General features: G+C 41.3%; 2 protein-coding genes across 4 annotated transcripts; one reads left to right on the forward strand and one right to left on the reverse strand.

The window, feature by feature from the left end:
• Window positions 1–1598: 1598 nt before the first annotated feature.
• Window positions 1599–10397, forward strand: echdc2 (enoyl CoA hydratase domain containing 2). Its single transcript, XM_074635929.1, has 11 exons — window positions 1599–1917; window positions 3478–3545; window positions 3660–3747; window positions 3835–3921; window positions 4025–4117; window positions 6282–6338; window positions 6452–6514; window positions 6601–6725; window positions 8509–8559; window positions 8640–8687; window positions 8881–10397. The coding sequence occupies exons 1-11, from the start codon at window positions 1677–1679 to the stop codon at window positions 8956–8958; spliced, it is 999 nt and encodes a 332-aa protein (XP_074492030.1). The 5' UTR covers window positions 1599–1676; the 3' UTR covers window positions 8959–10397.
• On the reverse strand, window positions 9688–22877 carry zyg11 (zyg-11 family member, cell cycle regulator). 3 transcript variants are annotated; one of them, XM_074635927.1, is made up of 19 exons: window positions 22455–22877; window positions 20555–20720; window positions 19849–20060; window positions 19421–19738; window positions 19149–19262; window positions 18938–19054; window positions 18709–18849; window positions 18301–18477; window positions 16176–16240; window positions 15450–15549; window positions 14567–14617; window positions 14314–14475; window positions 14091–14138; window positions 13795–13992; window positions 13651–13703; window positions 13336–13433; window positions 12980–13182; window positions 12054–12075; window positions 10656–10797 (listed from the first exon to the last, which is right to left on the reverse strand). In XM_074635927.1, the coding sequence occupies exons 1-17, from the start codon at window positions 22476–22478 to the stop codon at window positions 12992–12994; spliced, it is 2235 nt and encodes a 744-aa protein (XP_074492028.1). In that variant the 5' UTR covers window positions 22479–22877; the 3' UTR covers window positions 10656–10797; window positions 12054–12075; window positions 12980–12991. The 3 variants fall into 3 exon arrangements, with proteins under 3 accessions (XP_074492029.1, XP_074492027.1, XP_074492028.1); XM_074635928.1 differs by lacking the exon at window positions 12054–12075 and having other exon boundaries at window positions 9688–10797; XM_074635926.1 differs by having other exon boundaries at window positions 9688–12075.
• Between the last annotated feature and the right edge of the window lie 451 nt (window positions 22878–23328).

Here is a 23328-nt window from a genome sequence, read left to right on the forward strand (position 1 = left end):
GACTTCACCCATTGGTTTGTGGACTGCCGTTTTGAAGCCTTGTGATTAGCATTTTGGTTCTGAAATATGTGTGATTAGTGTGATTTTATTCAGTTATAGTTTCAGTTCCACTTCACCCACTTAACCCTGCCTCACCCCCCTCCTGACCCAACATCCTGCAGCACACACCTACGCTCTACTCTTGGGATGAATTTACATCTCAGTTACAAATTAATATGATTCACTGCCCAGAGTCAGTGGCATCCACGTCAATTAGGAAGAATAAACAAAGCCAGACAGCAATAAAAATGTGCTCGCTGTGGCAGAAGGGAAGCGATCTGATTGATATAAATGTAATCTGACGTGAACGCCAAAATAAGTTTGTAATATTTCATAAATGGTCAATTTCTATCACAGTGTCTGCACACACACACACACACACACACACACACACACACACACACACACACACACACACACACACACACGCACACACGCACACACACGGACCTGTCTCTCTCTGCTCAGACTGTTGTGCCATCAGAGTCACTGTCTGATTGCATAACCTGTAAAGAGCTGATCAATAATGCATGGTCAGACTAGACATGGGCAGCGTGACGGAAAACCTTACCTCAACAAGCCGCTTTGTCTGGCCAAAGACTGGACACTCCTGTGTGTGTGTGTGTGTGTGTGTGTGTGTGTGTGTGTGTGTGTTAACCGAGGAAGTACAAACTTTCACAATTACAAACATTCTCAATTTGAGTTTTTCTGAGTGAAATAGTGACTGATATCAGGAAGCGTATAGAAGAAGAAACAATATGTTATTTGTTTTATCAATGTAAAAATAAGAAGGCAATCATAACTTACTGTGTTTCTTCAATTTCTTATGGACCGTTGAAAATCTATTCTGATTTTGTATTACTCTTTCTCTGTATAGATGTATTTTTTAATTGTTTTTTTTAATTTATTTTTACTTAATTAATGTACCCCATATATTGTTTTTGTACTTATATTTTCTAAAATAATATTTATCTAGTATTTTATTTTATTATTTTATATTATTTATTATTGATATTTTCAACAACAAAAAAATAAATCCCCAAAAAATCAGGAAATGCAAAAAAAATAAATATTCTCATACCAAAGTCACTTCAAAATTTCAGACATAAATGATAAGTTGACAGAATAATATTATGCTTAAGATCTCTGGTGTACGAGATCTTAAACAACTTCTCTTGACAGAGTACAGTATTATGTAAATGAGATGGATACAGTGTATGAAAACATTGCAAATATTTGTTATTGTTATCCTGTTTGTTTTTTTATTTATTTATTTATTTTTCCGTCCTGTCTTTTTTATCTCTAGCATTTCTTTCTTTTAGATATTTTAAAATATCTAATATAATAAATAATAAATATATTTGTAATACAGCTGTCTTGGCGGGTTCTTTTTACAAGCTACCAAGGTGTTTGTTTTTTTCAACCCACCTGTGCATTTATTTATGTTATTGTATATCTCTTTTCTTATATTGTATTTTATGCACAAATAAAAGAACTAAATAACTAAAGAACCTGTATGATAAAGTAAGGTCAGGAGGTCAGGAGCAGTGAAGTCCCGCCTCTCACCGGAAGAACTCTGCACCAAACTTCCTGCAACTTTCCTTGTTTCTTCCTGCTTCTGAAGGAACAGCAGCAGCATGTCAACTCTCCTCCGCAGACTGGCCGGGTCCAGGTGCTCCTCGAGCCGGTGGTTGGGAGTGATTCAGCGGGAAACGCACAGCCGGACCTCGAGCCTGATCCAGCGGGACGGACCGCGACTGCTGGCCGGCGGCGGTCGACCTCTGACGGCGTGCAGCCGCGCTCAGAGCCGCTGGCAGCACACAGAGGCTGGAGGTCCAGTAGAGGTGGATATGAAGCGGTTAGAGGGGGAAGATAATGGTAGGAGAGATTTACACCTGTTGTTCACATTCACACTGACAAACTCTCCATTCTGTAAACAAACACATTCACTATTTAACAGGCTCCTTTCAGTCATCCATCTGATAGTAAAGCAGCTTTCTCCTGTAGGCTGTCACTGCACAAATATTTAACTATTAGACTTGTTTACTTGCTGAAGAAGAACAGGTTATATTCCCACAAGTGCTGGTGTTTATGCAAAAATATTAAAATGGTAATGTTGTATTGAGGGAACTTGTTTAACTCTCTTATGAGCCGTATAATTCTATATATATTATTCTCTGTACGGGAATATGGTGTATATTTTTCTCACATTATGTGTAAACCTCAATTTCTTCACAGTTTTTCTTTTTTTTTTACTTAATTTTTTCCCTTTTTTTTCGAGGTTGTTTCATATATTTGTACTTAAAATAGTTTATAAACCAATCTTTAAGTAGTTGAGCTTAGAGATGAACACAATAAGTACACTATATAAAAACAACATCAGCATTCAAAATTGAAATAAAATGTAAAAAAAAAATAATAATAATAATGCAAAGAGAAAAAAGTAATAATAATAAAATAAATAAACAAATAAGTTAATTGAAAACAAACAAAAACAATTCTTCACAGTTTTTATGAGCTCAAAAATACTATTAGTACAGAACACTTCTTGGAAATGCTGTGATTTTATGGAAGCCCATTATTGCCAAGTAAATAAATAAATACATGGAACTAGAGTTGTTCCGATACCAATATCGGTAATGCCTACGGAAATGCTTCCGATACTGCCCAAAATTGGGGATTGGATACCATTTTTTCCTTCACGACACCGAATCAAATACCTGAACCATTATCGGAAATTCTCTACATTAAACTTAAGATGAAAATAAGAAAATGTATGCAAAATTATTGAATAATTATGAGCTATGAAGTCAGTTTTATTCAATTAGGGATGCAGCTAAATATGAGTTATAATTGCAACTCTCTAATTCATAATCATAAAATATGTTATTTATTTCTTTTAATTATTGCAAATTTTATGTACTTTATTTATTTCCCTGACAGGAATAAGCTTCCATACTGAACTGACTTGAGTGTAAATTATGAAATAGAACATGTGTTGTGTTTGTTGTTGTAATGCTTAACTTCAGCCACAAGAGGCTGAACATGAATGCTTTTAGTCCTATTTAGAACATGGGGTAGTGGTGCACTTCAGCCTCTTGTGGCAAAAAAAATAGTGTTACAGCAACAAACACAATTATCCTGACAATAATAATTTAATAGTAATAATAATTTTCACAGATAAAAAAAAAAGGAACAGTAAAAATAATCCTGCCAAAACTTTTTTTTTTCCACCTGTTCTTAAAAATGTGTCATAAACACAGGACAGAAAACAATTTAGATCAGAATTTAAATTTTGCTCCCTTGCTTCTCACGCTTCCGTATTGCTGAAACCATAGCTGATAAACATTGAAAACAATCGATCAATTGATTAAAAACTTTGAAAATGAACCCGTAGTCACTTCTCTCTCTCTCTCTCTCTCTCTCTCTCTCTCTCAGGGATCGTGGAGGTGTTGCTGTGCCGACACAAAGTAAAAAACGCTCTGGGTCACGTGTTTGTGTCACAGGTGAGTAGACCTCTACATCAATATCTACTCTTTCTCTCTCTCACACACACATACACACACACACACACACACACACACACACACTGACTGACACACCGTGTCCTGTGTGTGCAGATGAGGGACATGGTGGCCACTCTGTACGCTGACACAGCAGTTCGTGTGGTTGTCTTCAGGAGTTTGGTTCCAGGTGTTTTCTGTGCAGGTAAGTGTTGTCTGGAGCATCTGAAACCTGCCGTGCCTCTGGTAGCCTTTCTGAATGACCATCATGATGTACTGTACGTTATCACAGGTGCAGACCTGAAAGAGAGAGCTCAGATGAACAACCCTGCATCTGATCTGTTTGTTCACCGCCTGCGATCCCTCATGACTCAGATAGGTGAGAGAGATAACTATTATTCCCCAGTAGCCGGGCCCTGAGAGTGCACAATAATGTATATGCATTAGTGAACCCTCCTCTGTTCATTGTAACGCCCTGGCAGCCTCGTTGCCCATGCCGACCATCGCAGCGATGGACGGTGTCGCCCTGGGAGGCGGGCTGGAGTTGGCCTTGGCCTGTGACCTCCGCACTGCCGGTGAGTCACCTCCGAACCTTCAACTCTGATCTGGACGAGTCTGCATCATGCTTGAGCATATTTAATATTCTTCTTTGCTTCCTTCAGGTGATGTTGATTGTATATGAAAGGGGATGTCATGTTCTCTTCACAGCTGTCACCAGTCCAGTCACATCAGATCAGTGGTTGAGTCTCAGAAGGACGGTGGAAGATGGCAGCATCCACTTAGGGACATTTTTCTAGATTGACAGCCGTCCCTCAACCCATCAGTGTAGATTAGAGCAGCGCTTCTCAACCAGATTTTATTAAATTGTGACATACTGGAGAATTGTTCCTCTTCAGGACCCAGTTTAACTGAAACAATGTGGCTGAACTTCTCACAGCTCATAGACATGTGTGACTTGTCAGGAGGGGTCATGAGCAGGCATTACTTGGTTATAAAGGGTCAGGACTAGAGGGCAACTCCAGGGACTGAAAAGTGAAGCCAATGCTAAAGTTGCATTCTTTCTAATAGCCAGCAGGGGGCGACTCAACGTTATTGGCCAGTATGGAATAAGAATCATTGTGTTTTCGTTACCTTTCTAACTTTCGTTACCCCTCTCCACAGAGGCCGCTATGTTACACCGCCATGTTTCTACAGTAGCCCAGAACGGACAAACCAAACTGAACCAAACTGTTAACTTTTCCTGCTTGGGCCGGAGTCAATAACGCTACTCACTCCCGTCGCCCTCTCATTTCCCACGTACACTCACACTCCACTCACTGGCTCTGCTCTAACTGACTCTAGAGAGCGACATTCGCGTTTTCGCGTCAGCCACCGTAGCTCTCCAACATGCTTTGCACACGGGAAAGGCTTCAGTTGGAAGCATTCTCCTTACCTCACTGCTAGATACCGCCAGATCCTACACACTGCTTCCTAAAAGAAGTATTTCACTGCTGGAAAGATGGTCTTTCTGTGAAACTAGGCTGTGTGTGCAGGAGAAAGGCGCAAATGTTTTTGAAATTGGTGCTACCAATACCAGAGAAAAAGTGCTGTGGTGTTCACTTCTGCTCAAAAGGTTAAAAAAAGCTACAACTACTAGAATGCACTGGGCTCATTGCCGCCACTGAGTAGACAAAGTATGATGTTGTTTTACTATTTTCAGTGATAAAACCCAACATTACGCTTAGACTAACTGTTTTACGGTGACATTTCAGAATAATACACTGTCGTTATTGCACTCACTCTGTGCTCAGACGTCCGTTTCGCCCCGCTGACTTTGGTTGTTTTTTCCAGTTTCTTTTGGGGATCCTGAAATACATCTCCATCAATTCCCTGTCCATATGTGGCCCAAAGCTTGGGTGTAATATAACACGTGCTTGTGCCCCTTCTTCTGTAATGTTGGATTCAAGCTGGCCTCTGTGAAATTCACTGCAGCACAGCGACTCCACTTCAGTTTCCATCAGTGCACATTTACCACAGCGGGGGTAAATTAGCCGGGGCCTTTGGGTGCTGGTAAAATAGTTAATTTGCATATATTACCCACATTGTAATGATACAAAGCTGGTTGAAAATCTGCAAAGTTTCCCTTTAACAAGCAGCGATCAGTCTTTACAAACTCATGTTCAATTTTGAGGAAACGTGTGTAAAATGATGCACAAGACATAAAGAATATTCTAGCCATCAAAAGTCTTGAAAATTTATATTTTACTCAGTGTAACTGTCACATACTGTCCATGAAGAACTGGAACAAGCCTGTGCAGAATATACTGTATAATATACCGGTAAACTGTGGAGTAGGATGATTTTAATCTTAAAGACACTTCATGGAACATAAAAGGTTAAAACTGGACGTTGAGGGGAGCGGTCAAGCTGAAAATGAGTCTGTTGTTATTCCCGTTCGTCCAGTGTTAATGATCAGCTGCTGAGCTCATAGCTGCTGGGGCCAGACACATCTGCCCAGCTGTTGACGTAGCTGAATCTACATGTGATTGGTTAAATCAGTCGTGGCAGCTCGCTGATTGGCCGAGCGGCGACGAGCTAGGTGAGCAGGTGTTTGCGTCGATTGCTCTGACAGCGGCATCAGTCAGACTTTACGCCCTCTGCAGCTTAATGGCACTCAGCAGCACAGACCTTCAACTGTCCTCTATGTGTGTGTGTGTGTGTGTGTGTGTGTGTGTGTGTGTGTGTGTGTGTGTGTTTCAGCATGTTCGGCACAGATGGGTCTGATTGAGACGACACGGGGGCTGCTCCCAGGGGCGGGTAAGACGGAACAGAGGTCACACAAAATGACCTTGTAAAAGTACTCAGTGTGTAAGTAGAGAGAGACACAAAGCAGCTGTGAGGAGTTGACCTTGAAGTGTTTTTTCCTGCAGGGGGCAGTCAGCGGCTGCCGCGGGCCGTCGGCATGACTCTGGCCAAAGAGCTCATCTTCACAGGTGGTGATACAGAAACGCTGACATGTTGCTGTAGACGCAGGATGCTTATCGTGTATCACACTCTCAGTCTGTCTGTCTGTTATCAGGTAGGCGTGTGGGGGGGCAGACAGCGCTGGAGATGGGGCTGGTGAACAGAGTCGTAGAACAGAACCAGACCGGAGACGCTGCATACAGAGAGGCGCTCAGCCTGGCCAGAGAGATACTGCCTCAGGTCAGACAACAAACACACACTTCTTCACTCTGCTACAGATACTGATGCATCCCTCCTCTTCCTCCAGGCAGGGACCTGCTCTCTTACCTCTCCCTCCCTTCTTCCCTCTCTTCTCAACCACCCCTCTCCTCTGTCTCTTTTCGTTCTGCTTTTCTCTCTTCCTTGTGTTTTCTTCCTCCTCTCTTCTCATTCTCCAGGCCTCTGTCGCTCCATATTTCTTTCACTCCAGTTCAGATGCCCGCAGTTGGCGGGGCCAGAGTGGCAGTCAAGTGGAGAAATGGACCACAAATAGCAACACACACACACACATTAACCAACATGCTTGCGTTGGTGTGGATTTAGTGATTGACAGGAGATTGCATTGAATGAAAGTGAGGTAGCACGGAGGAGATAATGAGCTGCTTGAGCCTAAGGACTTTTCTCTCTTAGTGTTGTTGTGGCTTCCTGAGAAAAAGGAAGGAAAAAGATGAGGGAAGTGACAATTCAAATGTCTGGAGTCACTACAAGTGACATTTGAGTGCTATTTAAAGGTGCACTATTCCAAATTTAGAGCGTATCTATTATTGAGGGATTGCCTCCACACGGCTCTCAACATAGCGACAGCTGAGCTGCGGTCATGTCTCGGAGGAAACCCACTAATTGCAAAAACACTTGCGAGACTCGCTGCCTGACGAACTGTCCTAACCTTAACCTTCTCGTGAGAGTTTGGCAACTTGTGGGTTACCTTCTAGACCCGACCCTGAGCCGGCGGCTAGCAGCTAACGGTGCTAACAGCATGAACAGTGCAAACAACGGCGACAGTCACAGCACAGTAGGGTGGGAGTAGGTGGAACACTATTGGGGGAAAAAAATAAACCGTGCTGAGCCAACAGTGTTAACCTGAAGGGGAACTGGAGAGGGGGCGTTACGCTTCTGCAACGACGCCATCGGTCGAGACGGCGTTATCAGCGTGATAACTTCTGTTATGATTTGACGCTACATAAAAATAAATTGAATTGAATTGAGTTGAATGGAACTGCCGCATGAGAGCAGTGCTGGGCGGCAGGACCGGCTACGTAAACAAAGCACAAAGAAGCTCAGATTACAACACACACAAAGGGAGAGTAACTTCATTCTATGCTCCTCCTTTACATAGCAAATAGTTGTTTCCTGCTATATTAATGCTCTAAATATTGAATTTAGGACCTTTGAATTAATACTCAGATATTCTGAATTTTTACTGTATATAAAATTGGAGGCTTTGCAAGAGACAAGATAAAAAAAAGTGGTCAGAATCCGCGCTATAGAGGCTACGATATCCTGAGTTTTAATACCTAGTATGGGTCAAGCTCCAAAAACAATCAATCCTACATTTCCCATAATCCAACTCACCTGGGTCTTTCAATAGACCCTCCCTGCCTTGTAAACACCCACGTCTTTCAAGCCCTTTCTGTCATACGTGTGTCTCCAAGCCGAGGCCGAGATAACCCTGATGACATCACTATGACGTCATCAGGGTTATATTCCTAGATTTGATAAAGCTCCTGCAGAGTCACAGAATAAATGATAACATATAATAAGTGTTTTCACAGGCTGACTGGTGCTCTTCACGATTAACATGCATAAAAGCATGTTCAAAATGTGTTTTTTGTTTGTCATGTCTTGTTTTGGTTATTCCTCCATTTTTTTATGCCAGACATACTGGTGGTATTTAACTTTCATGGTGATGGCTATAACAGTCAGTATGTGGTGTCTCATTGACATCATCAGCATCTAAACTCTCTCTTTCATTTCTGCATCCCAGGCTCCTGTCGCTGTGCGTCTGGCTAAAGAGGCGATGACCAGAGGCATCGAGGTACATCCTGATTCATAGACTTTATGTTGATGTTTTTTTTAACATCAGTGTTGGTAGTGACTGAAATCTGTCTCTTCCAGGTCGACATGACTTCAGCGATGGCAATAGAGAGGATGTGTTATGCTCGGGTAAGACTTATTTCATGTTACTTGCTATAATTTTGCACGATGGTTGTGAGTCAGACGCAGATAATTTGTTACCCATTCAATTTCAGTTTATAATTCTAGTTCGGCTTTGACGCTCGCTCTCTGACGTCTGTGAAACCCTTCTGAGTCAGATCATCAGTTGTCCTGCTGTAACCTGTCACTCTTCTGTGTTCAGGTCATCAACACGCGGGACAGACAGGAGGGAATGGCCGCCTTCATAGAGAAGAGACCCCCGCGGTACACTGGGGAATAAACTACTCAGCTATTGAATTTCTCTCTCTCACACAGACCGCTCGACATCATAACCTCATGTCTGGTAGACAATTAACACCTATCGATTGTTGTGTGTGCGCATCCCAGCCGCTGTCGATACATTAGTTAAGGTCAGTGTTTGCGTTAGTGACGTTCAGGATGAGACTGACTGAAGGGAGATTTTCATTTGATCAAAGTTATGACAAAAAAAGTAAGTTTATATTGTTAAATCACTGGTTCCCAACCTGGGGGTCCCGACCATTAATTTCTGTGAAGAAAACTAAATGAGTTATTTTTAAAGTCTGGATTATTATAAAAGATAAACTTAAAAATTAGAAAAAGGTACACAGTTAAAACTACCGAAGAGCTAATAGTTCAACTGCGTATAAATAGTAGTATAAATGATTGTTAAAAATAAAAAAAATCCATAATCCAGACAAAGAATTATATTAAAAGTTTATAAAAATAACAGGAAAATTCATCTCTGATGCAATATTCACAGGAAATAATCTGCTCCGTCCTGCAGTTACTGCGTTCACTATTTGGGTTTATTGTACAGTTTATCAGTTGTTCTGTACTGTTATTGAATATAATATGAAATGTGACTTAGTCAGGGGTTGTCAGTTTACTCAATGTTAGAAAAGGGGGTCCCTTAAGGAACTAAATAATAATTCACACATTCCATACTTGTGAATCTCATTTTTGGAATAAAAAGGCAAACACACACAAGTGTCATCTCCAGTTTATGGGAATGTACATTCTTTATTTCCAAACTTGAAAACGTGACATGGCACAGTCATGGCAGACGTACAGATGGTATCTTGACCTTTTTCTTGTTTTCCATCTTGAATTAAACTCTTGTGAAAAATGTAAAACTGGCCGTCATCCAAATGTGATGTTCAAGAGGCTCAACTAAACAATCAGGAGCAACAGAAAAAAATAAAAAATACAAAACCAGACTCTGTGTAATCTGCTGCTGTTAAAGCTGATGAGGACACATGCACAATTAGCAAGCTCATACAACTGATTTACAGAAAACAATAAGGCCATAATTCACTGAGCAGATGAGGTGATGTGTGGTTCGCTGACAGCTGTTTTTAGGAGGACCACTTAGTAGCCCAATATATTATCTTTATTTCCATTAACACGCCAGTCATCTTGTGACTTGGCACCGTTTATTTCTGCTGAAATCAGAATCCAGTTTGCCTCAAAAGTAGGAATACACCGATACGGACTCAAATAGCTGGATCGGCTATTGATGGAGCCGATCTATTCAATTCAGTTCTATGTTTATTTACTACATACATTATATAATAGAATTTTAAATCCTGTTTAAGTTTTGACCAATTTGTTGTTGCCTTTTATAAAGTTTACACTTGAATTGTAAATCCTGTTATTTGAAGATTTTATTATTTTAATAATAAATAACAATTCTACATCTGTGGTTGTTTTCTGTCTCTTTGCAGTTGTTTTGTGTTTCTTTGTGGATGTTTTGCGTCTCTTTGTGGATGTTCTGTGTGTCTTTGCAGTTGGTTCACTCAGTGAGGCATACAGCTTATTCATTTAAGACTGGTATTGGATCAGTCCTTGGTATCGTCCGAAACCCAAAGATATCGCTATCGAAAAAGTCTGATCGGTGCATCCCTACTCAAAACTAAAAATTGTATCAGGGGTTTGACAGCAGTTTTTATGAGCAACATTAATTCTGATTGCATAGAAAATAATGAGAATCAGGACCTCGGGTGGAAAAAGCAGAATGTGGGCGTCGGGGTCAGCTGCTACAGCAGATGGCGGCTTCTCTGGACAGAAGCAGTAGCAGTGTACCTGGTAAAATGGCATCCTGGAGGAAACTAATTTCTAGTCATTTCAGAACAGAAAAAACACTCATGAATATATCTCTCTAGGTAAACAGCGTTTCCTCTCCGTTTACTTTGTTCTTCATCATAACTCAGGTAAACAAACCATGGAACATACAGTATAATAATTCCCATGCAACCAGTCCTGAACACTATTTCTCTCATGTTCTATTATGTACAAATTACATACACTCTTTTAAGATGCAGCTACGTGTACAGACGTACATACACACATGCTCACACCGAAGCGCTGTCTCTGTCTTTTCAGACGCATTGGAAAGCACAGCGAACAAACCAATATATACACACACAAGTTTCTCAAAGAGAAAACAGCTGTAACTCAACGCACTTGTACATCCATCACGACTATACTGACAAAATCATTATTGCCATTTGTGTCCAGAGAGGACACTCATACGGCACTGCTGGTTTTGCCACAGAAACGACTGATTTAGGGGGCCGCCAAATGTTTAGAAAAGAAAACGCATTTGAGCTTCTCAAAGATATTTCTATAATTTAGGTTTTCATCTTTAATGTTTGTACATTTTGAACCCACTGAGCACACCCGAGGCAAGCGTCCTGTCGCATCAAATCAAAAGGCATTAGCTGATAAAAAGACTAAAAGAGGAGAGCAACAGCAATATCGGGTTCCCAGAGGCGTGGGGTTTCAGTGAACAGCACACTGCTATAAACATACAAGCAGGCAGCAGCAGTACGAGCATTCACACAAACTCCAGCATGCTTGAGCTCACAGCAGCGTCATGCGTATATCTAATGAGCTAAAATTCAGACAACCAGAGCCCACGGCAACATACAGGAACCGCAGGGTGTCGAGAACCCTCAGCGGAGCTTTTGGGGGCTTCAATCCCAAACTGAGATTTGTACGTGTGCACTGACAGTTTTTTTTTTGGTATTAAAATCATCATGATGTCAGACTAACAAGAGCGAGCACAGACACAAACCTCATGTTGAGATTTGAGCATAACTGACCAACAGTTCTCATAATTTAAATTGTTTTTATCACAAGATTAACACACAGAAATAGTTTTTGTTTTGAAACAAACACAACACAAAATAAATAAAGTTGGTGTGTGTGCAAAGAACTGCGTAGTGTTTGTCCTTAATGTAGTGTTTGTTTCCTTGATAAAGTGTGTTTGTGCGTGGGATATGCGCGCACACACACACACACACACACACACACGCGCATACAAAATCCCCTCTGTGGTGGGACTCAGCTTACGTCGGTCAGGTAATCTCCTTTTCTGAAAGAGAGAATGTAAAAGAATGAAAAACCTTCAGCCACTGTGATGGTACGTTCACACCAAGCGCCAAACAAACTTTTTTGCGTGGAGCGATTACATACAAAGTCGATGCAAAGAGGCAAATAGATGCAAAGTTGTGCCGGGCGAATTTCGTGGGAATTGAAGTGTTTCAGCTCGAGCGAGAAATTTACGTGACGCTGCGTCGCAAAAGCATATCAGCGTTAAGATTCTCCTCCTGTCCTCACTGACGTTGGTGAATCAGAAATGGAGGAAAAAAATATTGTAGCTGTACAGAGACCGGACGAAACTGTGTGTATAAATGTCTGTCTATCGTAGAAACAACAACGTCGCTTCCATATTTATGGCTAGATTACTTTATCTTGAGTGTTGATGGAGCAGCTGCATAGCCTGGCACTGATCCATCCAAACTCCATTCAGAAAACAAGCATTTTAAAAGTCGTTTGCTTGTCATCTTGCGGATAGACCGGACAAAGCATGAATCCAGAATTTTTACAAATCTGCATTATCATGTGGTTATTTCGGCATCCTTTTGATCCGTTTATTGCAATTAAATCACAGCACAATCTGTTTATTTTTTGGGTTCATACCGCAGTAGCGACGTGCTAGATGCAGTCAGTGCAGTGGCATATCTGGGACTTCCACAACATGTACAAAGCAGCGACAGTGGTTATTTCTTCCGTCGTTGATGGTGGAAATGGCGGAAAGAAAAGTTGTTGGTATCTATATGGAGACGAGCCCCTTTTCCTCTCCGGCCCGTCTAGCGTGAATGAACACAAATGATACCGGTGGCTCGACTCGCGCGAGTAAAGTGAGGCAAAAATCTGCTTCGGTCTTGGTGTGAATGCGACACGAGACTGAATGACCACTAGTGTGTGAGTCTTACCTCGGGGTGAGGTTATTGTGGCGGCGGGCGGCGACTTGTGTGCGTTTGTGCAGGCTGGCCGGTGCGGGCTCTGTGGCGCTGCAGGCTCTCCAGAATGCCCTTAGCCAGCAGTTTGACATCTTTGTGGGTCTGCGGGTGTGAATGAACGAGCTCCAGCTGCTGCAGGCCGCCTTCCTCCAACAGCATGCTGCAGTAGCGAGCGGCTGCAGACACACAACATCAAATCTGTCAGCTGTTCGTTTAGGTAGGTGAATAAGTAACTGCCTTAACAGATGGCGGTAAATTATTTGTGAATGAGCTAATTTATAAGAGTAGAACAACCATTAGTTAGCTGTGTGTGCATGTTTGTGTCTCACCGTTCTTGCTGCAGACATGCTGCATGGCCCAGGCCGCCCACAGCTGGACACCGGGGGTGTGAAAGCACTCCAGCAGGGGAAAGAAGGGGTTAAATGACCTGAAGAATGAGAGACGGTCAGAATATATTTAGTATGAACTCTGTGTCACATGTTCATGTTCAAGAACACAGATGGAGTCGACCTTTAACTTGCATCACTTGGTTATGAATGCTGGATCAGGTTCTACTCATAAAATCAGTGTAATATGCGGGCCAACTTGTTGTGATGTAACTGTTTTTTCTGCTTTATTATTACTATATAGAAGCTGCATCTCACCTGTAGGCCACCATTTCACACTCCGGCGCCGGCCACTTCTTAATGACATCATGCTAGAGAGAGACACACAAATGCAAAAGACTCACAAACTTTTCAAAATAACTGCTGTGTGCCGTATCTATATGTGCTTGAGTAGATTCCTACCAGCTGCTCCAGCAGTGAGGATCGAAGCTCGACGCTGAGCGTCCAGGCTCCCTCTCCTCGTGACGTCAGATGCGCGAGGATGCCCGCGGCGAAGTAGCTGACCTCCACCTCTGGGCTGTGCAGCAGGGTGCTGATGTGGTCCAAGAAGCCCTGCACCATCAGCTCGACGTGCAGCTCCCCGACCTCTGCTATGTTGTTCTACACAACAAAAAGGTGAGAGGGGGAATAATGATGTCTTAATATTGTAAATTTATTCCGTTTTTCTAAAGGGTAATGAGAGAGAGCAGGAAACTCACCAGCAGACCGAGAACCTTCTGCTGAATAGAGGACTCGTTGGGGAAGGACTGCAGAGGGGGGTGGGTGGTGGGAACAAAACAACAGTGAGTCAGCCCGCCTCAGAGGCATTCATACTTCTACAGAGCAACATGTGATAATTAACTAGTACGGTAATCTGCTCCGAGGTGTTTTGTGAGTAGCGCTACAGTTCATTTACATGTACATGTTGACATTTCTGTGTACCTCTAGAACTTTGATAAACAGCTCGAGGCCCTGGTTCTCGATAAAATGGCGGCAGGTTGTTGGTGATTCATCGGTGAGGTTCCAGAGTGCACTCAGTGTAAATTTGAGGGTGGCGTCCACCACGCCCTGGGTAGCCTTCTGACGCACAATGTGGAGCAGTTGCTGCAGGAGGGAGGGAGCATGTTAGCAATGAAAATGTGCCTTTTTTTTTGGTAAATTAGTAAAGAGAATAGAGCCGATATGAGAACTTTACCTTCACTATGAACAGCTCTGCTCCCAGCTGAGCCGTCTGCTCTGTGGATAGCTGGAAAAAGCCAGGCGTTTAAGAATAACCCGACAAGAATGCATCAATAATCGCAACTGTAATATCAATTAGGGCTGTCAATTGATTAAAATATTTAATCGCGATCAATCGCAAATTAATCACACATTTTTTATCTGTTCAAAATGTACCTTAAAGGGAGATTTGTCAAGCATTTAATACTCTTATCAACATGGGAGTGGACAGATATGCTGCTTTATGCAAATGTATGTATATATTTATTATTGGAAATCAATTAACAACACAAAACAATGACAGATATTGTCCAGAAACCCTCACAGGTACTGCATTTAGCATAAAACAATATGCTCAAATCATAACATGGCAAACTGCAGCCCAACAGGCAACAACAGCTGTCAGTGTGTCAGTGTGCTGACTTGACTATGACTGGCCCCAAAACTGCATGTGATTATCATAAAGTGTGCATGTCTGTAAAGGGGAGACTCGTGGGTACCCATAGAACCCATTTTCATTCACATATCTTGAGGTCAGAGGTCAAGGAACTCCTTTGAAAATGACCATGCCAGTTTTTCTTCGCCAAAGTTTAGCGTAAGTTTGGAGTGTTATTTATCCTCCTTCACTACAAGCTAGTATGACATGATTGGTACCGATGGATTCCTTAGGTTCTTATAGTTTCATATGTTACCAGTATCTTCACTCTAGCTTTAAAACTGAGCCCGCCGCAACCTAAAAATCGCAAGTTGCATTAGTGCTTTTAAGAAATTAGTGCCGTTAAAACGAATTTGCGTTAATGCGTTATTATTGCGTTAACTTTGACAGCCCTAATATTAATACAACACAACATACTGTATACCTTTGCAGCCAGTATGGAGATGATAGCTACAGCCATCCTCTGCATGTTCTGGTCTTCATGGTTGCAGAGCCACTGCATCACCAGTTTGGCAGCTTCAAACCTTAAACACAGGGAGAGGAAGAAAACATTTCTACTGTAAACATAGTCTGACACCTTTGACAAATTTGGTTTTATGTTATTATGATCGGTTAATTATTTGACTTTTTGGTTTTGCTTCCACTGACGCCGCATTTACTGTTTCAATCTTTTATACATTTAGTCCTTCTTAAAAGGTCCAGTGTGTAGCATTTCGGGGGATCTATTAGCAGAAATGGAATGTAATATTCATAATTGTATTTTCATTAGTGTATAATCACCTGAAACTAAGAAGCAGAGAGTTTGTGTTAGCTTAGAATGACCCCTTCATATCTACATAGGGAGCAGGTCCTCTTCATGGAGTGTCAAACTAAACTCTGGCTCTAGAGAGAGCCTTTAGCATTTTTACGTTACCTGAAGGCCACCGTAGTTCTCCAACACGCTTATGAAACTGCGGTAACGTGAGCTGCAGAGTGCAAAACCGTGGTCTGACGGTTTTGCACTTGCGTTACTACAGTCTTGGAAAGAGAGGAGTGAGCGGAGTGGCCTTAATCCTACACACTGTCCCTTTCAATGACTTTGTACTCATTTGAAACACATGTACATGTTAAAATGATATTATAATACTAGAGTAAAATGAGTATTTCTCACCTGTTGAATGGAACCTCCTGCAAAATGCGATCGCTGCACAGAGACAGCAGGCAATTCTTCTGCAGCTACAGACACAGAAACCAAAAACAGGCATCAGTCCGAAACCTGAACAACATCAGACTGTAATGACCTCACACACACACACACTATTCTCTTCTTATTAGTTGTGTGTTTTGTTATACAGGCCCAGTAAAATGTTTATTCAGCTATATTATCTCACGTCTGAGTTGGTACTTTGGGTATGTAACTGTGGAAAGTCGACATTATAATATGTTCTGTTCTCAATGTGCCCGTTTTATTGAATGACATTTATGAATCATTTAAAGACACACTATCCAGTAAATGCCTCTGGCATATAACTGTCACTTTTCACAATGACTAATCCAAAATGCAGCTGCCCACTTCTGATTCAGATCCCTGCATTTGGTTCCAGTAAAGGTCACACTGATTTGAATATTTGATTAATATTTAACAAAGCACAATGGTCTTGCATTCCATTCATGGTGAAAACAAAAAAAGAGAAGCTGCGCTTGTTTTTGGCTGTGGAAAGTTCCCCAACACATCAGAATTTTCAGGCTGTCACAATGCACTTAGATTGCATAATTCTTCTTCCCTCTCTCGGATATTTCCTACTCTCGAAATTGCACGCTACATACTCGATCAGTATGTGCTGCTTACCACATTAATGATCAAGTATACCATTACCAGCAGACTGTTCACACTGAAGTAAACTCGAGCTACACATCTTCTCTGCATCACACGACTGTATCATCATGACGTTACTGGTCCGAGCTACCGTTGAAGGAAAATAGTTTATCACAAATTTAAATCAACATGACCTCTTCCACTCAATTTGATAGTTTCCAGTGTTATTTCAAGGCAAATTAAACGTAAATATTTCAGTACTAAATATGTTTTCTACAGCACATCATTAATGTGAGCGCCCGCATTATTCCTCGTGAACTGTAACCTTAACGTCAGTCATCATCACCTGTAATTATTTTATCTGTCATTGGACAGTCTGAAGAGACGCAATGCATTTTGGGGCGGTTGATTATGTTCAGCAAGCTCACGTCTCATGCCCTTGCTAATCTAGTATACATCCGGGCATTTGTCATGTACACAAAATACAAATACTACGCAGTTGGAACGCACTACATACTCAATTTTACGTCATAATTAGCATGAATAGTACGTTAGTATGAGATTTTGGACACATTGTCAGACAAGGCGTCAAACCCTAAAGCTTCAATTATTACTTCTGTCTTGTTTGTGACCAACTGCAGCTGGTAATTTAGCACCTAGGTTCAAGTAGGTGAGGCTTATGTCTGACATTTATTTATGTGCACAAGTATGCTGAAAAATATTGGGAAAAAAGTGAGAACTGGCAGAAAAAAATCTGTGCTCAACAGTACATAAACATATCTTCCTTATAGGAATTACAAATTCATAACATTTAATGTAGAAATGCATTAACTGGTGAAGGGGGAAACTGTGCTACTGACTTGTCGTAGCTCAGCAGAGACAGTTTTCTATAGTTGTCTGTGCCTCGCTTGGCTTGTCCACCATTGGGAACTGGTGAAATAACTCATCCACAGAAAATCAAATGCCCCTTTTTCTCAAAATGTCCTGTGCTGGTAAATTGTGGCTACGTTTCCAAATCGCATACTTTTTCTTTTTACTTCAAGTACATACTGCAGCTGCCCTTACAAAGTACGTACTGTTGCATGCAGTACGCATACCATTGGGACATACTGCTATACTGCTGTACTTCTTAACTTCATAACATTGCAACTTGAACTTTGACCCTCTTGCTCATATATTGACTGCGCACAGGATTGTGGGTCAGAATAACCAGAAAAACATGCTGGCTTGCATACTGCAAAATACAACTGGATGTATTAGGACATCCTGGTATTTTTGGCATTCTGCAATTTGACACACTATGTATTGGGACATACTAAATCTTTTCTGGCATACTGACTAGTAGGGTAGTATGGGTGTTGAAATGTACAATGTATCCGGTGTGACAGCCAGCTAAATGCAGCCATAGTTGTTTTAAACTATGATTGATATGACATCCATGATGTATGCCACTACAACAGCAGCGCAGACGTGAAGCTACCTGTTGGTGGTTGGGGAACGTCCTCATGGCCTCCAGTAGAAGCTGAGTGACGGTGCTCAACAGTCGCACCGGCATTCCTGCTGCCAGGTCCTGCTTCGTCAGGTTGAACACGCAGGCGCTGGCTGCCAGCTGGACATTCAGAGTGGCAGGGTGATTCTTCATACCCAAAACTACCAGCTAGAAAAAACAAAACAAGAAAAGAAGGAAGTAATATAATGTTGAGCGAGAACAGATGAGGAACTCAAAGTGTGCGGAAATTGAGTGGGGGTGTAGGGCTTTGACGTAATAATCTCTAGGAGGAAATGTGACACTTATCTGGTTCGGATATGACATTATATGTATTGCTTAAGCATGATAAAACAATATACTATGATATATTACTTAATAAGTACAATAGTGTGGGTTCACCTTGAGGATGTCGGGCCTCGGTTTCTCCATCACATGAGTCAGGCTGAACAGATGAAACAGAGCTTCTCTCACGAAACCTTCCCGCTCGCTGTAGCGACGCAGGGCCTCACAGATCTGGGTCTCGTAGGCTTCTCCCGTCACCTGTTTACACACAGAAGACAGTTTACTGTAGCAAACCTGAATGTCTATGCTGTCGATGTTAATGTAAACATGTCTACGCCTACTGTACCTTTAGACTTCCCTCTCCAGAGAGGAATTCAGAAAATCCAGCATCTGTGGCCAGAAGTCCCACAAAGGTCATCCCTGGTCGCTCCTCAACAAATGCCTTAATAGCTGCATCTGTGACCTGCAGAGTTCACACGTGTAAAAAAATAACAACATGAATCTATAGCATGTATCTTTGCAATCGAACTCAAACGCATAGAGACGAATATAAACACCTGTTTCCTCCCCGATACATCCAGGGAAATGAGAGCGGGCAGGATCCCTGGCTGTCCGAGCAGTTGACGAGCCACGTCGGAGGTAAACTGCTTATCATCACTGATGTCCAGGTGCTGAGTAAGTTTCACACAAACACACACAATAGTATTTTTAGTAAAAAACAAACAAGCATGGCTGGTGAATTCAGAGAGAAAGAGTTCTTCTCAGCGTAAATCAATCAAAAACAGGTTTACAGTAGACACGCAAAGCCCAGCTCCATCCTTCCACTGACCTGCAGTACATCCAGCTGGCCGATGACTCCCAGCAGCTGAGCTGTGGTCATCTCCAGCCTCTTCAGCTGGTGCAGTGTTAGCGAGCGCAGCCGCTCCTTCAGGCCCAGCAGGGGGCTCAGGTTGGTGACTGAGGTGTTGGAGAGATCGAGGCTCTCCAGCCGAGGCAGGGAACACACGTCGGCGAGCCCGGAGTCATAGAAGTCCACGTTGGCTAGAGAGAGGGAGCGGAGGCCCTGGAGGGAGCTGAAGCGATACCGGATTGGTTCCTCCAGAGAGGACATGGTGAGGCCTGTTAAGACAAGTCGCTGGAGGGACTCCTGCAGGATGTTTAAGGAAAAAAACAACAATAAGTTTCAATTCTTTTAATATCAAGGGAGCAAAGGGTCTTTTTTAAATTCACACAAGTTGACAAATACTCTCATTTTACCTGACAGTATTTATTGGTGGCCAGCCCCTGTAGAATATCAGGGATAGTGAGGTCTGCGTTGACCCTGGAAGCATCCAGCTCCAACAGTCTGTGAGAGCAGAGGGCTTTCTGAAAGGCCTCGGCAGAGATTCGCGCCGTACGGATGCAGGCTCTTCTCAGCCGGAGGTATTCGCAGTTCCGAAAGACACCCACTGTGCTGTCATTCAACAGACCTGTTCAACAGGTTCAACAGGTTCAACAGGTGATTTAACAGTGGAAAAAACAAAATATAAATCTGAACTGTAGTGATTTTGGAAGGCTCAGAAAAAACCCCAACTCTATTCAGGAGTGTCTTTAAAGGGGAACTACGCCTATTTTCAAAATTCATACATGTTATTTCTATGGTCTAAAGCTGCCTTCACATGATAAGAAATGTGCTCTTAACTCACCGTGAAGTAGAGAACAAAGCCTTACAGAGGCAGCAGGTATAATATGTCACCAAAATGAGAGCAAGGAACGCCATTCACTGTTTCTGGGCAACAACAACCGCTGCAGCTGTTCTCATTGGCTGCGCTTTGAAAGGTCAGCAGCATCCAAGATTAAAGTTGAAATAATTTGAACGTTAGCACGTTCACAAATATTGATTGAACTTTCATCGGCCATGGAGATAACATATTGGAATTCTTAATTTTAGGTGGTGTTCCCCTTTTAAAGGTCCAGCTTTTACCTTCAGTGGCCATCTTGGCCAGCAGCTGGTCTGCCAGCTCCTGTGGGAACAGTACAGCCTCTCTGAAGCACAGGGAGCCATCGGGGCGCTTCACACAGAAACACTCCAGATTCTGGCTCACATGAGTCAGGCACAGGTCTGTCAGAGCTGGTGGAGATGCCTCATCCTGAAAACAAAAAGGGGAAGTTTGGTGAGTTCAGGCACAGCCATCTCTTCGGTTTCAATGGAAATCACATGTAAGAGCCTGTCAGGAGCCAGTCAGCTACTTGGAGTGCTTAAAGGTGTTATTGATATCATTGATAACATTGAGCCAGATGTTGCATTCTCCCTCCCAATCCAATTGCATTTACTTCACAACAAGTCATTGTCAGCCACTTACTGTCAATCTCAGTCATTTATCTGTTTTTTCCACACAAACCAGAGATAACACGTGATACCAACGTCATTTTACTATTGGCTCACAAGCCTTGTTAGAAGTGGGGGAAAAAATGTCGGATATATTCCACAGGGATTAACAAAACATTCATTTTGGACCCGCAAATAATTTTTAATTCACAATCATTATAATCTTTTTCAGGAAAAGCCCTACTTTTTTAAAAGCCCTGTGAATATAATAGTCTACATAAAAATGTTATCAATAAGACCTTTAAGTGGTATATTGGCTCTTTATAGTTTGGTCTGCTAGTTCACTGCAGTGAGTTCAATGCATAGGTGTATGATAAAGACTGTCTTGCTGGCTGTATAGGAGGTGAAGTGTGTCAATTAATATGTAAGTATGCTTTACATTTTGTGCGTTCGTGGTACATGTAGGATAATTAAGTGTTTTAATGTGTGTAATTTGACATAAGTTGCATGAGTCTTACAATTACATACCTGAGTAAAGGTTGCGTGTTATATAATAGTTAATTATAGTGGTATGTCTGTTAATCTCTGTTCTTCTAGAAACCACATTCAAGTGTAGACAGCCAGCAACACATAATGTCCCCATTTTCTGACGGCTTTTGTCAGAAAATGTGACTCCATAGTACTTTTACTTTTCTTCTGGAGTTTTGTAAATATATATTTAAATTTAAAAAATATTAAAATATATATATATATATATATTTTTTTTTTTTTAATTTTTAACAATTTAGTTTTGATGGTTTTCTGTCACATATTTGCCTCATTCATTATACAGGTACAGAGGGGTCCCATTCTCTAACGACAGGTCAAAGATGGTGATCTCATGTGTTGCTGTGGTCACAGATTTCTGTGTAACACCAGCACACTTTTGTCATACTTGTATTTTACTTGATTTCCATTTTATGCTACTTTATTATACTAAAAATTTACTTTTTACTCCACTACATTTATTTGACACATATAGTATGCCATAAAAAAGTAAAAGAAAAGTCATAGTATACAGTATATGCCATGACAATGTCTAAAAAAGTCATAGTATAATATGTCATTAAAAAAGTCATAAAATGTTGTTTTTTTTATTCATAGTGTAGTCTGCCATAAAAAATGTTCAAGAAAAGTCAAAGCATAGTATGTCATAAAAATGTAATTTAAAAAAGTCGTAGTATAACATGTCATAAAATGGTTATAAAAAGTCATAATATATAGTTACTAGTTAGTTTTTACATTTAAAAACACATGATATGACACACCTGTATTTTGTGAATGTATTTGTGTATCTTTGTGAATGTATTTGTGGCAGTGGTGAAATATAACTAAATACATTTACTCAAGCACTTTTGTCACACCTGAGTATTTCCATTTTATGTTACTTTATACTAATATTGAATTTTATTCTATTGATATAGATGCATTTAATCATCATTTGTTGATATAATGACATAGAAGCACGTAGAAATACATCACACACATTTAATCTGAAGGTAAAACTGAAACTCACCGTGTTTAGGAAATTACAGGCCATAGTTTTATATATCAAAAAAAATAAATCTCTAATTCTAGCTTATGCAACTGAGTCTGGTGTCTTTCTACCACTATGTAAAATAACAATAATAAAGCTTATCGTGTTATCCGTGGAGCTTTCTGTCTGTCTGTCTGTCTGTCTGTCTGTCTGTCTAGCTCACTTGTTGTCTCCTCCGTGTTGGTAAATCATTCTCCGTGTAAACATGTAGAAATCTGTCTTCTGAGGAGGAATTCATGTTTAAAGGATGTCGGTTTTATCTCTGCAGCGACTGAAGATCCGAATAACGAGACCAGGATGTGAACGAGGGGTTTTCACAGCCACAGTTATTACAGATCTATTTATGACTAGCGTTCAGACATAAACAAAAGGTCACGGCACCGGAAGTACATCAGCGGAAGAGGCGGGACTCAAGGCCTATAGAAGGAGGTTGGGTCACGCGTCATCAACACGTCATAGCTTTGGGGGTATAACACTTTTTTTTTCCTTTTTTTTTTTATTGAAGAAAATTAATTTACAAACATTAAAGGTCCCATATTATGCTCATTTTCAGGTTCATACTTATATTTTGTGTTTTTCTACTAGAACATGTTAACATGCTGTAATGTTAAAAAAAAACTTTATGTGCCTCATATTGTCGGCCTGAAGATACCTGTATTTACTCTCTGTCTGAAACGCTCCGTTTTAGCGCATTTCGACGGAATTGCGACAAAATTGCAACAGAATTGCGTTGCTTGGCAACAGCTTGGGTCCATGTGTACTTCCTGTCAGCTGATGACATTCACATACACTGCAACCAGGAATAAAATGGGTAAAGGGTAAAGGGTCTAAATATTGTATATTTGTGACATCA

The sequence above is a fragment of the Sebastes fasciatus genome, chromosome 5 (genome assembly GCF_043250625.1).
Source record: "Sebastes fasciatus isolate fSebFas1 chromosome 5, fSebFas1.pri, whole genome shotgun sequence".
Lineage (NCBI taxonomy): Eukaryota > Metazoa > Chordata > Actinopteri > Perciformes > Sebastidae > Sebastes > Sebastes fasciatus.